Source organism: Hemibagrus wyckioides, linkage group LG07, assembly GCF_019097595.1.
Source record: "Hemibagrus wyckioides isolate EC202008001 linkage group LG07, SWU_Hwy_1.0, whole genome shotgun sequence".
Classification (NCBI taxonomy): Eukaryota; Metazoa; Chordata; class Actinopteri; order Siluriformes; family Bagridae; genus Hemibagrus; species Hemibagrus wyckioides.
Genome location: NC_080716.1, coordinates 33,856,971 through 33,873,290, shown reverse-complemented (window position 1 = coordinate 33,873,290; position 16,320 = coordinate 33,856,971). Strand labels below are relative to the sequence as shown.

At 39.9% G+C, this 16,320-nt stretch overlaps 1 protein-coding gene across 1 annotated transcript in view; it reads right to left on the bottom strand.

Moving 5' to 3' along the window:
* LOC131356321 (Fc receptor-like protein 5) overlaps nucleotides 1-16,320 on the bottom strand; it is a 108,584-nt gene that overhangs the window by 57,784 nt on the left and 34,480 nt on the right. Inside the window, exon 7 of the mRNA XM_058395225.1 lies at nucleotides 13,650-13,685. Coding sequence (XP_058251208.1) covers nucleotides 13,650-13,685 — 36 coding nt within the window. The remainder of the gene's footprint in view (nucleotides 1-13,649; nucleotides 13,686-16,320) is intronic.

The following is a 16,320-nucleotide window of genomic DNA, read 5'->3' as shown; positions in this document are numbered from 1 at the left end:
ATGGACTTTTGTGTAAGAAGTTTATTTAATATTTATGGAAGGAGTCTGACATTATTGTGTCAGCATGGTGTTAAATTTAGGACATTTTCTATCATAAGAAATCAAGACAGAGGACTTTATGCTTTGTAACAGGATAGATAGCAGATTTTGTCTTATTCACTTCAAGAGGCTGATAAGAGAATGACTGTTTATACTGTACATGCTGCTGTAATGGGTGAATAATCACCTTCAGTATAGAAACTCTGAAGCTGTAACTCTGCTTCATCACACCACACTGTCACTGATTATTTTCCTATAACAGCACAACAGAGTGTTTTATTCATTTTGCTCTACCTTTTATTCTCTTTGCTTTTTTCGCTGTTTTTAATTCGATCTCAGCATAAATCACACCAGCATCAGCGCCTGCAGTATCTGAGAACAAAACCATCCCAATGATCTTTAGCTTTTTTATACATCAGTCATAACATCAGTCATTATCAGTCTCTAGATTATGACCTCAGACACCTGGATGTTAATATAACAAATGATTGAATGTGCTGAAGACTTCGTTATCTGCTAACTTTGTTTTTAAATAAATCCATTTAATGTCCCAGCATTGAAAATCCTCTACCATTGATCATATTTGCATTATTTTTCTTCAAGACGTGTCCAAAAGTCGCTTCATTGCTCTCAGCTGCAGCTTCACCTGTACACAGTGCAGTGTGTTAGTTTCTACAAGACACTTCTGTACTTTACTATATAGAGTTAATCTATAGTTAAATCTCCTAATGCAAGAGGAAATGTCTGAATGTTTGAACTCTGCTTTGGCCTCTGCCGTTCTTCTTTTCTTGTCACTTCTCGGCTGGATTTCGGACAGTTTTGCTCATGCTGTGTTTGGATTACACTGTTCAGATTTGTTGCCTTGGACTCTTTCTTTGCAAGGACCTTTTGCTGTTTAGCTAGCTCTCCTCGGTTTCTGTCCCTGGTAACTATTGGTTCAGACTTCTCCTTGTTCTGTGATGTTTTGCTGCTTTGTGCTTCGCCTTATCTCTGTTTTTTTGCAGGAGTTTGTCAGGTGGTTGTTATTGGCAGCACCCCTGCGCTTTCTTTTCACGATGCCTCTACCCCTCCTAGCAGAACTATGGCATCGGCGAGCGTGAGCTTTTTCGGGCGGTTCAACTTCACTCTGCACTACTGCCTAGGCTGCAAAGAGGAACAGGTTGTGGAACATGTCCTCTCATCCTCCGTCATGGTCAGGGTTAGGGTTAGGTCAACGCTCTCCACCTTGATCTCGAGAGGAGGGTGCAACCTTCCTCCAAACTTCCAGGTCCTGACGGCTGTCCGGGGGGAAGGCTGTTAATGACCGATCACCTCCATTCCCAAATCCTACAGTGGTGCCATGATTCTTGCCTGTTCTGCCATCCCGGCATTTCCCAAACCTGGTTCATCCTTCAACAGTGTTTCTGGTGGCCTTCGGTTAGAAAGGACATCTGGGACTTCATGCCTGCATGTCCCACCTGCGCCCAGCATGTCACAAGTCTCCCAAGGCCCCTCCAGCTGGGTTCCTCTGTCCTCTCCCTGTTCCCATGGATCCTGTGATCTCCATGGACTTTGTCAGTGGCCTCCTTCCATCCACCGGTCACATCGCCATTCTCTGTTGTCGACCAATTTTCCAAGATGGCCCACTTCATCGCCCTACCCAAGTTACCGTCATCCAAGGAGACTGCCCAACCCATGATCCAGCATGTTTTTCACCTTCATGGCCTCCGCGTCTTGGACCGGGGACCACAGTGTGGCTCCAATTTTTGGAATGAATTCTGACAGCACCTGGGGGTTACCATCAGCTTGTCATCCAAATTCCACCCACAATCCAATGGTCATCCTGAGTGGCTGAATCAAGAACTGGAGGTAGGGCTCCGCACCCTGTGTGCTGAGGAACCAGTGTCTTGGTCATCCAACTTGGAGTGGGTTGAATATGCCCACAATTCCCTACCTTTGACTGCCACTGGCTTCACACCCTTCCAAGCCTCCTACGGTTACCAACCGCCGCTGTTCTCTACCCAGGGACTGGTCAGGCGAGGTTGATGCATCTGGAGAAAGGCTTATTTAGCCTTGCTCAAGTCTTCCAGAAGCTTTGCTCAGTGGGCCAACCGCAAGCACCATCCAGCACCTTCTTACCAGGTCGGCCAGAGGGTCTGGCTGTCGACCAGAGACCTGCCCCTGAAGGTCATCTGCCGAAAGCTTGCAACACGCTTCGTTGGTCCATTCCCCATTTCCAAGGTGCTCAACCCTGTGGCGGTATGGCTGAAGCTCTGCAGGGTCTTGTGCATTCATCCTATGTTCCACATCTCCAGACTCAAGCCCGTCCAAGCCTGTTCTTTGGTGACTATATTAAAGTTTGTTGTGTGTTTATAATAATATTAATGTGTAATCTAACTATGTAGTATTTACAACATTACACTTAATATTTCTAGATTTAATATATGCAAATATGTTTTTTCTTTTATAATATACACTGAAACGGTTTCTTGCACTGTATCAGGATGATATTTAGCAAAATAATTTTGAAATAATTTCCTTTAATTAATTATAATAATAATTAAATATTCCAAATAAGATCTTTTCATCAACACTTTTAGTTATGCATTCATGAAGTAACCTTTAGTTATTTTCTATGACCATGTGATACATCAAAATGTGCTTTATTCTTTAGAAATTATGTTTTACATAATTAGCCAAAGCAGTTATCAGACCTTTTTTCCTTTTGCAGAACCACAACAGGATCATTAAGATCAGAAAAGCGATGAACAAAAATCCCAAAACCACAACCAGTCCTAATGTTAAACCACTGGATCGAGGACCTGAGACTGAGGAGAAAAAAATGCATTTTGGCATTTAAAAAAGAAACTGTATTAATAAAAAGATAATCAAATAAAATGATTTCTCAAAAGGTTTCTCACATCTGACTGAGATCCAGCTTTTGGGTGACTCTCCTCTCTCTGGGTGTTTACAGTGGTAGAAACCTTCATCTGACTTTGAGACAATTTGGATGATCATCTCTCCTGTAGTCTGGTTCTGGAGAACTGATCCATCTTTATAGAAATCAGCTCGGAGGTTTGAGGGGTTTGGGTTGTGATATAAACAGCGTAGAGTCAGAGGATGTCCCTCAGTCACAGGATGGACAGGACTCTCCAGGATCACATCACCATCTAGAACACAGAAAATCACAAACAAGGAAATCCACACATTATGATGTGTCTGTAGATAATAAATAAAAGTTCTCTAATTTATCTGTATATAACTTAAAGCCCTCTAAACCTGTGGAGTCTGCAGGTATTTAATTCAAAACTGTAGAAAACTGCCTACACTAGCTCATGAGAAAACATTCAACTGAATTATGAATGCATCAGTACAGAATTATATGAATACTGAATATTGATTCAATTCCATGATCATTTACTGGTACCAGTAAAACTAATATCTACTACTAGCATACATGTATTCATACTCAGAACATTTTTCTTTTCCTTTAACATTAAACACACTACATGAAGACTCACCATGCACTGTGATGTTGACAGGATTACTGTTTTCTCCAGATTCAGACTCACACCAGTAAACTCCAGTGTAGGATGTGGAGAGGAAGCTGATGTTACATGTAGATCCTGTAACTGATCCCCAGTGTGAACAATCTAACACTCTCTCACTGTGTGTGTATCGTCTCACTGTCCATCCAGTAGAGTTACTCTGGTCCTCACAGCTCAGTGAGAGAGAGTCATTAGTAAAGTGTTGAATTCTGCTGGGATTGATGATCAGAGAGACTGGAGGAGATTCACCTTAAACACAGAAAAGAGCCATGTAAAATAAAAATTAAAGATGGAAATGTGTAAAATATTGAGGCAGAACACAAGGAATTTGCTGTAAAGTTATTATTTTTATTTTCCTGTATGTTACCAAGAAAAATTAGCCAATGACAAGTGTTGGAGAAATCAGAAAAATACAGAGAAATACAAGGAAAATCATGACAATGATCCTCTACCAGCACTTAGGACTATTCAGATTCAAGATTCAAAGAACTTAAGTACTAGGGAGAATCAATTACTTTATTAATCTCAGGGGGAAACTGCTTAATATTAAATTATTAAATTGCGATATGTATATATTTGAAAAAATAAATGCTGCATTAATCTGATCTTACTTTCAGACTTTTCTATTCTACACCTCAACACAACAGTTAATTTTCCTCACCAGTGATCCATAGTGGCTGTGGATTGCTGTACTGTGAGTGAAAGGCTGGTTCTCCTTCAGTCAGCCAGCTCTGTGGAGATACCCTCAGTACTGCCTGTGGTCTCTCTGTTACACAGGAAATATGAGATGATTCCTTTTCTAGATTTATTTAATACACAGTAAGAAACTTTTCATGAATGTCATTTTACACATTTTCATGTGTCTCCATCTTTATACCAGCTGTACTGCCAGCTAGAGACACTTTCATCCTGTATGCCATATGTCAGATTGACGGTCTCTCCACTGAACACCTGATTATCAGGATTTATAGATGCCACTGGTTTAGGTCTTACTGTAGATACATAATGTGTCAAGATGAATTTGTGTAAAATGATGACATAGGTATAGTGGAATAGTAAATGCAACAGTTTGTTTTTTATTAACTCTATCAGCTAATTTATAGATACTTTTTTTTCTTCATAAACTGTGAGATCTGATCAAATTGATTCTTAAAAATATGTTTTTAAACAACACACTGTAAGCTGGATGTAGCTGTAGAGACTGGTGATTATCATTGCACATATAATTGCATAGACATAGTAAAAAAACACACTGTCTAACACTATTATAGAAAAATACTGAGTGATGTGGTGGGATTGTGAAACAATGATGACAGACATGCTAAAACAAAGGGGCTAAAATACACAGACTAATGAACCCTTTCAGACCCTGCATCCATTGAATGGACATCACATGTTTTCTCTGTAAACCAATAAAAATGTATCTTTTCAGATTTTGAAAAATGCAAGGTCACTGATTGGCCCCTAATCAACCAATTGCGATCAACTTATGACCCCTAACTTAATATGAGCAAGCTTCATGAGTCACACAACACAGCCATGGCTCACCTACTGAACAAGAGTTGGAGTTAGCACACTTTTCACCTTTAAAATTATTTTGTATATCCATGGTAGCTTTATCAATTTGCACTGTTTATAATTTTAACAGTATCAAGTGATAATATTTAAAGTCAATTTGAAAACAATTCAAAGTTGTAGAGCACAGGATTTTTTTTAAAGTTTAATGTCCATCTCAGTGGACATCAGGTCTTAAGAGTATCATAAGGGATATCATTGTTTTGTATTAGTATGGCATGGTTGGGACATTTGTGGACATATTTTATAGCTAAAATTTGATCTGAAAATATGTTTGTCATTTTTAAATAGCTAATATTAATTTACTATGCAGTAAATGAATTAGAGTATACATCAAATACTGATGAACCTCTTATAAACCATCTGATTAGAACTGCTTGGATTCAGGAGATGATGAGACAAAAGGTAAGATAGGTGAGATACAATTTTGCTTAGCAATCACAGCATGTTCAGACAAATGCTGCATTAAATATATTGTATAATGAGATGAAAAATGTTTGTTCAGCAGGGTATAGATATATAAGTAATTTTTATTATCCAATTCAGGGGACATCAGGGATGAGGCAGTACCACTAATAGGGCAAGAAGTTGTTGTTGAGACATGAAAATGAAAAAAAGATTATCAAAAATAGACCAGAATTCCTTAACTGCAGTTAAAAATGTAGTAGTGCAACATAAGGTTTAGTTTTAAAACTTTTAAAAGAGTTCTAAAAAATTTTTTATTTTTAAATACAACAACTAAATGAATCAGCTGGCGACCACTTGTTCTCCTGGGATAACTGTTAAATATTATTGTTTGATTGTTAAATATGATTGTTGGTAAGTAATCACATAAAAAGCCTGACATCTTGCAATAGCGTTTTTACCTTAAGTTTATGCTCCAGAAATAAAAAAAAAAAAACAAAAAAAAACAAATTCTGTTCAAATGGCATTATTTTACATCTGTTATGACCCACCGTCCACTGCAGTGGACATTTTAAAAAGCAATTATAAACATTTTATATTTTAATTTTTTTTTCTGACTCTTGTTTTTAGGTGTATTCCAGGTAGGAAAATAACATTCTTTTATTTTTTTCATCATTGGAACATAATTCAGGTCTGAAAGGGTTAAAGGAAAAACTGAAAACAGGTGAGTATAAACAAGACATTTTAGAACAACAACCAATGACAGCAAAGGGGCAGAGACAAGACATGAATCAAAACAAAAACCCATGTGGCAACGTGTTCCAAATATCCCTGACAATTACTTACATTATAAATTATTCACAGTTTTAATGAATATACATATATATAAACCATGTAGCTTTTCATGTTCCAGCAAAACTGTAAAACATAAACTCCTCTGTCCTGAACACTTGTAAATGTCAAAAAAATATACAGTTATAGCTTAACCTCAATTTTTTTATTTGTTAAATAAAACTGAATCTCATCAGCCACAAATGAGAAATATTTTTAAACATATGTATTTCAAAATTTTAAACATTCTGGAATAACAACAAATAATAATAATAATTAAGCAATATTTTTTCTAACCCCTTCTAACAAACCTGTGATGAAAAGAGGAAAAAAATCATGACATACCTCTTACTGTAATCTTTACAGGATCACTGAACTCTGTGTAGTAGTAGTAGTAGTCAGTGTTATAGTAGCTGTAGTAGTTTCTCCTGTATGCTCTACATTTATACTCTGTTTCTCCTGCATTATTAACTGTTATGTCAAGGGTTTTCTCTTGTTCACTGTTCAGATTCTGTAACCACTGATTATTTTTGTACCAATGAAACCTCCATCCAGTCCCCTGCTGCAGCTCACAGCTCAGAGTGACGGTGTCTCCAGTGTAGACGGAGCTCTGAGGATTCACTCTCACAGTCGGTGTGGGTTTTGCTGTTGGTATGAAATGATGAAGGAGTCAGAGCTGCTTTTCACTTTACAACATAAGCAGTAGATTCACTGTGTCTAACAGATGCTTTGTGTCTAAAACAAACATTTATATTTAACATTTGATACAAGATGTTACAGTTGCATGTTTTCTTACACTGCTGATATTCAGTATTTTCTATGTAATAAAATTCATGATTGGATTGAAGTGTAGAAACACTGTATTTACTGATTTTAGATTGTTTTTTGATTTTTGATTTTTATGGATCCTGCACAAATCCTAACCAACATCTGAACATATCTGTAATGAGCAAAACATGACTTCCTACAGTAAAGCCATGGCAGAATATTTAATATTATAAAAGTAAAATATGGTAAAGTATTTGAATCACCATACTGTCATGGTGTTCACAGGTCCAGACCACCAGAGGGAGCCAACACCCAAATATTGACTGTGTTCATGTTGTTTTAGATTTTCAGGGCTTTTAAGCAGCATGCTCCCTCTGGCCCAGTGCAAAAAATCATTTCCCTGAGTCTCGTGCCAAACCTTGCTGTTACTATATTCTTCTGATTGATATATATGTGAATGATCCTTGCCTGTTTTCCTGATTCTATGATTCTTGGTTTCTGTTTTGGTTTTTGTCCTTCGCCGGACATGAGTCCAACGGCTCTGTGGCAACAGCGTGTCCTCATCCAAGCCTACCAAACAGAAGTGGATTCGCTGAGAGCTGCCAACCAACAACTCCAGCTACAGCCAGCTAGCCAATCTACTGAAGCCACGCCAGCCTTGAGTTCTTGCCACCCCGTGGCAAGTGCTACCCCACTTCGCTCTTCTGGAGAAAAGAGATGGCTCATTTGACAAATGCCGAGGGTTTCTGCGCAAGTGTGACAACTTCTTCAGCCAACAACCAGAAGCCTATGGCAGAGAATCTACAAGGTGTGCTTTTATACTCTCGCTACTCATGGGCAAAGCACTGGATTAGGCGTCGGCTGTCTGAGTTTCCGAATCCCAAGTTAAAACGTCAGCGAACTATTTCGCCAACCTAATTAAGGAAGTGTTCGAATACCCAGCGTGGGGGAAAGACATTTCAGTTCAACTACTGGACTTGTGCCAACGGCGGATTATGCAATCAAGTTTCGCACATTGGCGGCACAATCGGGGTGGAACGCGCCTTCATTCTTGGCTTTTTTTCATGAAGGACTTAACGTGGAACTGAAAGCTAACATGGCGTGCTGAGATACTAACGTCTCTCTGTCTCAGTATATCACCACCACCATTCGCCTCGATAATCTGCGCCGCCAGCATCAGCCTGCTTGCACCAAAGCCCGCCACACATTAGAAAGCCACAAGACAGATTTCTTCAGACCCATGCAACTCTGACGGGCTTGAGTCTCCGCTGAGAAACGAGAATGCTGCGTCCAGCATCAGCTTTGCTTCTACTGTGGGAAACCAGGCCACAGAGTGTATGAATGCAGCCAAGGTAGAGACTCATATATCCCTCACTGACACGTTTCCATGCCACAGCGCTAATCGACTCTGGGTCCGCCGTTAACATCATTGATCATCACCTGGTTCAGCGGTTCAACATTCCCGTCATTCCGTGCACACCTCTATTTAAAGTCACTGCTATCAACAACCAGCCCATAGGGGAAGGCCTAATTCGCCATCAGACAATCTCCATTGATCTACAGATTGGATTATTCCATCATGAGACCATCGCCTTCTATGTTATCACGTCTCCATCCAATCCTATCGTTCTAGGCCTTCCTTGGCTACAGCTCCATGATCCAACTATCTCCTGCAGGGAAGGAGACATCTTGAAGTGGTCTTCTCACTGCCACAATAACTCCATCTTCTACGTCCATGTTGTTCTACGTACATCAAAAGCCCCATCGCCATGACCACCACCACTCTTCCCAGGGAATATCACAACCTCAAGGAGGTATTCAGCAAAGAGAGAGCAGCCAAGCTTCTCCAACATCAGCCATGGGACTGCGCCATTGAGCTTCTACCTCATGCCATACCACCTAAGAGTAAATTTTACCCTCTCTCCATTCAAGAAAAGTAAGCTATGGAGGAATATATACAAGAAGCTCTCGCTGCAGTATATATCCAGCCATCTATGTCCCCCACCACAGCAGGCTTCTTCGTCATTGAAAAGAAGGATGGTGGCCTCCGGCCATGTATTGATTATTGGGGACTGAATGCCATCACAGTTCTCTACCCCTATCCTCTGCCACTCGTGCCTACAGCCCTCAAACAGCTCCAATGGGCCAAGATATTCACCAAATTAGATCTATGCAATGCCTACAATCTGATCACTATGAGTACCAGGTTATGCCTTATGGCCTCACGAATGCTCCTGCTGTATTCTAGTCTCTGATTAACAAGGTCTTCAGAGATATGCTGAACCACTATGTCATCGCATACATCGACAACATCCTCATCTACTCCCCCGACCATGAAAAGCACATCAAACACGTTCGAGTCCACCTCCGTCGTCTTGCAGAACATCATCTGTATGCCAAGCTGGAGAAGTGTGAGTTTTACCAGACATCCATGACTTTTCTGGGTTATGTCATTTCTCACCGGGGGTGGACATGGTGCAGTGTAAAGTGTCGGTGATCACAGCCTGGCCAGAGCCTGCCACTGTCAATGACCTGCAATGTTTTCTGGGTTTTGCCAACTTATACCACCGTTTCAACAGCGTCAGCCTGAGTTCTGGTTACCACCCACAGTCCAATGGCCAAGTAGAACGTCTCAACCAAGAACTGGGGAGATTCCTTTGGACCTACTGCAGCCGCGAACAGCAAGGGTGGAGTGAGTTCCTGCCCTGGGCCGAATATGCCCAGAATTCTTTACGTCATTCATCCACTGGGCTGACTCCATTTCAGTGTATTCTAGGCTATCAGCCTCCACTATTCCCCTGGTCTGGAAAACATACTTGTGTCCCAAGTGTGGAGGACTGGTCTAGAAGGAGTCAGGAGGTCTGGGAACGGGCCCATGTGAGACTCCTGAGTGCGGTGAGGAGAGAGGAGATCCAGGCGAACTGCCGGCGATGCCCTCAGCACAAATACCAAGTGGGCCAGAAGGTATGGTTATCCACTGAGAACCTTAGACTCATGTTGCCATGTAAGAAGCTCAGTCCCCGATTCATCGGCCCATTCAAGATTGTCCAGCAAATTAACCCAGTCTCCTACCGCCTAGAGCTACCCCCAGCCTACCGCATCTCTCCTACTTTCCACGTGTCCCTGCTCAAATTCTATCACGAGCCCACCGGCTCCACCACTTCACCTCTGGATCCGCCCCTGGACATTGATGGCACGTTAGCCTACCAGGTTTGTGCGCTATTGAACTCACGCCGCCACGCTGGACAGCTACAGTATCTAGTTGACTGGGAGGGGTATGGCCCGGAGAAGCGCTGCTGGGTGAATGCTTCAGATATCCTGGACCCTTCTCTCACCGAAGAGTTCCACCTTAACTTCCCTAATAGGCCCACTCCTCGTCCCAGGGGTCGCCCCCCGGCGTAGAACACCTGAAGGTGTTCCTAGAGGGAGTTCTGATTGATATTGATGTGTATGATCCTTGCCTGTTTTTCTGATTCTCGAATTCTGTTTTGGTTTTGTTCACCTAGTTATTGCTTTTCCGGTTTTGACCTTTTTGCCTGCCTTGCCGTTTACGATTCTGCCTGTTGATTTCAATAAAGATCCGCACATGGATTCTAACTCTCCTGCATCCAGCGAGTCCTTACAGATACATATTAATAACTAGAAATATAGCCAACAGAAGTGAATCACGATCAGGTGAAGATAATGAGGCTTGTATTTAAATGTCATGAGAGGCATCACCCTTAGGTGATGTTACTTTCTTCTTTCTTAATGTTCACTGTGTTCTATTAATCAGACTGACAATTATACTGAAAACTTAATATAAAACCCAGATACTACTGAAAAAGACATGATAATGATTCTTGTAAAAGAAATTGGTGTCTACTAGACAGGGAAGTGAAAGTCAACATTAAAGAAACAGGGACTCAGTTACTGACAGCTCAAAATCTGAACCCGAAAAAATAATGTTAACATAAGAATTAAAAATCCTCACACACTCACCTGATACAGTCAGTGTAACAGGATTACTGGAGTGTGAGGAGCGTGAACCTCCTCTCTCTGCTCCTCTACAGGTGTATTTACCTGTGTGGGTCACTTCAACACCACTGATTCTGTACACCTGTCCACTACTGACAGGACTGTGTGAAGCATCTTTATACCAGCTGTACTGCCGACTAGAGACACTTTTATCCTGTATGTCACATCTCAGAGTGATGGTCTCTCCACTGAACACGTGATTATCAGGATTAATGGATGCCACTGGTTTAGGTATTGCTGTAGAAAAATAATAGAGCATCTAAATAGTCAGATTTGTGATGAATTTGTCATCATGGTGTATTGATATTGATGATATAGGAATAGAGAAATAATGAAGAGTTTGCATTTTTTTTTAACTCTATCAGTTAATATACAGATACATTTCTTCTATATAAACCATGAGATCTGTTAATATTAACTCTGAAATGTTTGTTTTTAATGTAAACACCACATCTATACATTCCTATAATTGCATGTCCTCATGTGTTTTATTCCATCTAAACCACTGCAATGTTCCAGTGATTACAGTGTAATGTATTAATGAATGACACACTGTATTTTTCATGCAATTATAGTTATAGTTACTGTTGTGTAATGTCTGCAAAATAAGTTAGTTCCTGTTCTTGTCACATTATGGGGCTGGAGGCAGATACAAGTGTAGAAGTTATTTACATAGAAAACTATAAAACTGTGACATAGAAACAAAGCAAAAACAAACACTATCATCAGAGCCATGGCATAATAAACACACAGAGGTAACAACAGCTGCAAGACAAAGACACAATGTGACAAAGGGGCTTAAAATCCAGACACTTTAGAGCAACAATGATAGGACAGTGGCAGAGACAAGACATGAATCAGAACAAAAACCCACATGGCAATGTAAACAAAAACATAACAGCAACAGTTCAAAATATATGTGTAGAGTTGTCTTCTGGTGGTCTGGTGGGGACATGTCCCAAATATATTATATTATAACTGCTTTCTCACCAGTGTCTCTTTTTATTCACACTTTTAATCAATAAATATATAAATATATGTTACAATAAAACTACAAAACATAAACTCCTTTGTCCTGAAGACTTTTACATGTTGGAAGACATAAAGTTATAGCAGTTGCATTGGATCTCCCCAGCCACAAAGAACAAAAACTTTTAAAGATGTGTATTTGAAGATTATTTTGACATTCTGGGATGAAAAAGGAATGAAAATCATATTATTCTTATCCCTTCTAACAAACCTGTGATGAAAAGAGGAAACAATCATGTTATACCTCTCACTGTAATCTTGACAGGATCACTGAGGTCTGTGTAGGAGTAGTGGTCATGGTTTCTCCTGCGTGCTTGACACTTGTACTCTGTTTCTCCTGCATTATCGACCGTCACTTTAAGTGTGTTCTCTTGTTTATTGTTCAGATTCTGTAACCACTGTTTATTTTTGTACCAGAGAAACTCCCATTGAGTCTCCTGCTGCAGCTCACAGCTCAGAGTGACGGTGTCTCCAGTGTAGATGGAGCTCTGAGGATTCACTCTCACAGTCAGTTTGGGTTTTGCTGTTGGTATGAAATGAAGGAGTCAGAGCTGCTTTTCGCTTTACTACATAAGCAGTAGATTCACTGTGTCTAACAGATGCTTTGTGTCTAAAACAGACATTTATATATAAAATTTGATACAAGATGTTACAGTTGTATGTTTTCTTACACGGCTGGTATTCAGTTTATTATCTATGTAACAAAATTTTCAAAATTCATGAGAGAGAACATTTTCATTCACCTTAAAGACACAGTTAACACACATTTGAGGGTCACTACACATTTCAATCTAACTTTTGGCTTTTTGAAAAATGTAAGTAAAAATTCTATAAATATTCTAATTAATGAATATATGTAAGGCAAACTAGAAAAAATGTATTAGGAGTATCTACAGCTAGATTTCAAAGAACTGTAAATGGATAGTGGCGGTCAGCATGTCTGCAATGCTTACACATTTTATACAGATGACAGCAGAACAAGTTTTAAATGTTTTAAATATTTAAATGACCGAATACAAAGACAATAATAACTAGAAATATAGCCAACAGAACAGAAGTGAATCAGGGATTATTTTCCCAGCTGTGTTCGTGTGTACAGACATCAGTCAAGTGAAGAGAAGATAATGAGGCTTGTTTATATTGCTTAATATTAAGAAATCAGGGGCATCATGGAGCATATTATTTAGCACTAGTTATGGCAGTTGTTCTCTTGTGTGGCTGTCAATAAAATTACATATAAAATTGTTTTAGATTTAATGTGTTAAGACATTTAAGCAGCATAAAACTATTTGAGCTTATTATTCAAATCTAATGTTGCAGCCATACTTCGATTAGAACCATGAAAACTGTATTAATAAACCAGGAACAAATTAACAAATTGTGCACAACCTTTTCAACTTCAAAATAAAACAAATAAAACATGGAGACAATATAAAGGGTAAACTATATATAAATCACCTTGAGCCTGGGCCACTGGTATAAGTGAAATCAGCACTAAAAAGGAAACAGAAACAGAACATGACATAAATATGTAAAATATTCAGTCTGCTAATGAAAACAGAACATTTTAGACACACAGAACCCACAAGATTAAATCATATTCAGGAAATTTAAACTACCATCTGTAAAAAAAATACATTTTAACCTCTCTAAATAATAAATATGCAATAACTTGATTCATATGATTTAAACAAAGGTCACTTTTCTGCTCATGAAAGTGTTTAATTTAGATTATTGCACAAAGTAACCAAATATATACTTTGCTTTTATTTTTATTTTATCTTATTTTATTTTATTTTATTTTATTTTATTTTATTTTATTTTTATTTTACTTTACTTTACTTTTGCTATTCTTTAGATTTTAATAGGTCATTGACCAGGCTCTTTTAAATATAAAGTTTCATTTTATTAAAGGTTTGTACACACTTGCTGGAGTAAAAGATTCTGGTCCATTTTCTCATTTAAAAGTGGTTCCACTCCCTTGCTTCTCAACTCTGTTGGTAGACTCCACATGAAATTACCGAATGAATTAATTGTATTATTTTATATCCAATGTTGTTTTTGTTCTTTTGGTTGCTCCCTGTTCAGAGTCGCCACAGCAGATCATCTTTCCAACATTGATTTTAGCATAGGTATTACACCAGATGCCCTCCCTGACACACTGGCTTTTTAGTTGCTGGGCTAGCTCCTGTAGGATCATTTTTCAGGTCTATATGAATTTACTCTTGAGGTGACATCATGAGTAGTTTTGAAGACCTTTTATATTATTGGTTTATTTTCCTCTCCAAGATACATATCAATATGTGCCATGATGAGGAGATAATCAGTGTTATTCACTGCACGTATGCCTGATTGGTGTATACACTATATTGCCAAAAGTATTCGCTCACCTGCCTTGACTCGCATATGAACTTAAGTGACATCCCATTCCGAATCACATCCCACTGGCACAATGCAGTCAGACAAGTACCGTTCTCCTGGCAACCGCCAAACCCAGACTCATCCATCAGATTGCCAGATGGAGAAGCGCGATTCGTCACTCCAGAGAACGCGTCTCCACTGCTCTAGAGTCCAGTGGCGGCATGCTTTACACCACTGCATCCGACGCTTTGCATTGCACTTGGTGATGTATGGCTTGGATGCAGCTGCTTGGCCATGGAAACCCATTCCATGAAGCTCTCTGCGCACTGTTCTTGAGCTAATCTGAAGGCCACATGAAGTTTGGAGGTCTGTAGCGATTGACTCTGCAGAAAGTTGGCGACCTCTTCGGAATATGCGCCTCAGCATCCGCTGACCCCGCTCCGTCAGTTTACGTGGCCTACCACTTCGTGGCTGAGTTGCTGTTGTTCCCAAACACTTCCACGTTCTTATAATACAGCTGACAGTTGACTGTGGAATATTTAGGAGCGAGGAAATTTCACGACTGGATTTGTTGCACAGGTGGCATCCTATCACAGTTCCACGCTGGAATTCACTGAGCTCCTGAGAGCGACCCATTCTTTCACAAATGTTTGTAAAAACAGTCTGCATGCCTAGGTGCTTGATTTTATACACCTGTGGCCATGGAAGTGATTGGAACACCTGATTCTGATTATTTGGATGGGTGAGCGAATACTTTTGGCAATATAGTGTATATGTAAGTATATCCACTTCAGCATGTAATATTCTAAACATGTCTTCACCACTGCCCATTGTTTGTAAATACATATTTAGACCCCATACAGTATATCACTATTTATAATACCTGCTGAACTTCCTTTTCAAAAGATATCCATTCCTCTGTACACATCACCTCCTCATAGCTTTATATATTTATTTGTAATTTATTGTAAATATACCACTTAAGCACTTCTGGTTAGATGCTAACTGCATTTCCCTGGCTTTGTATGTGTACTATGCACAATGACAAAGCTGATTCTAATCAAATGCATCTCTACTTCTACTTCTGACTTCAGGAGAACACGGAGTGACCACTCTCCACTGAACAATGACAGGTCCAATGTGGAGATTGTCAAGAGCGCCAAATTTCTTGGTGTTCACCTGGCAGAGGACCTTCCCTGGTCACTCAACACCAGCTCCATCACCAAGAAAGCCCAGCAGCATCTCTATTTCCTGCAAAGGCTGAGGAAGGCTCATCGTCCACCTCCCATTCTGGCTACCTTCTACAGAGGGACCATTGAGAGTGTCCTGAGCAGCTGCATCACTGCCTGGTTTGGGAACTGCACCATCTCGGATCACAAGACCCTGCAGCGGATAGTGAGGACAGCTGAGAAGATCATCAGAGTCTCTCTTCCCTCTATTATGGACATTTACTCCACACGCTGCATCCGTAAAGCTAACAGCATTGTGGATGACCCCACACACCCCTCACACACACTCTTACACACCCCACACACCCCTCACACACACTCTTCACCCTTCTGGTAGGTACCGAAGCATTCGGACCCGCACAACTAGACTGTTGAACAGCTTCTTTCCTCAGGTAATCAGGTATCTCAACAGAGATCTGAACTGAGTTGGACACACACACACACACATATGCACACACGCACCCATGCACACACACACACACAACCGAGAACTGTTCTCAACAGAGAACTGAACTGTGCTGGACATGATGTTGTACACA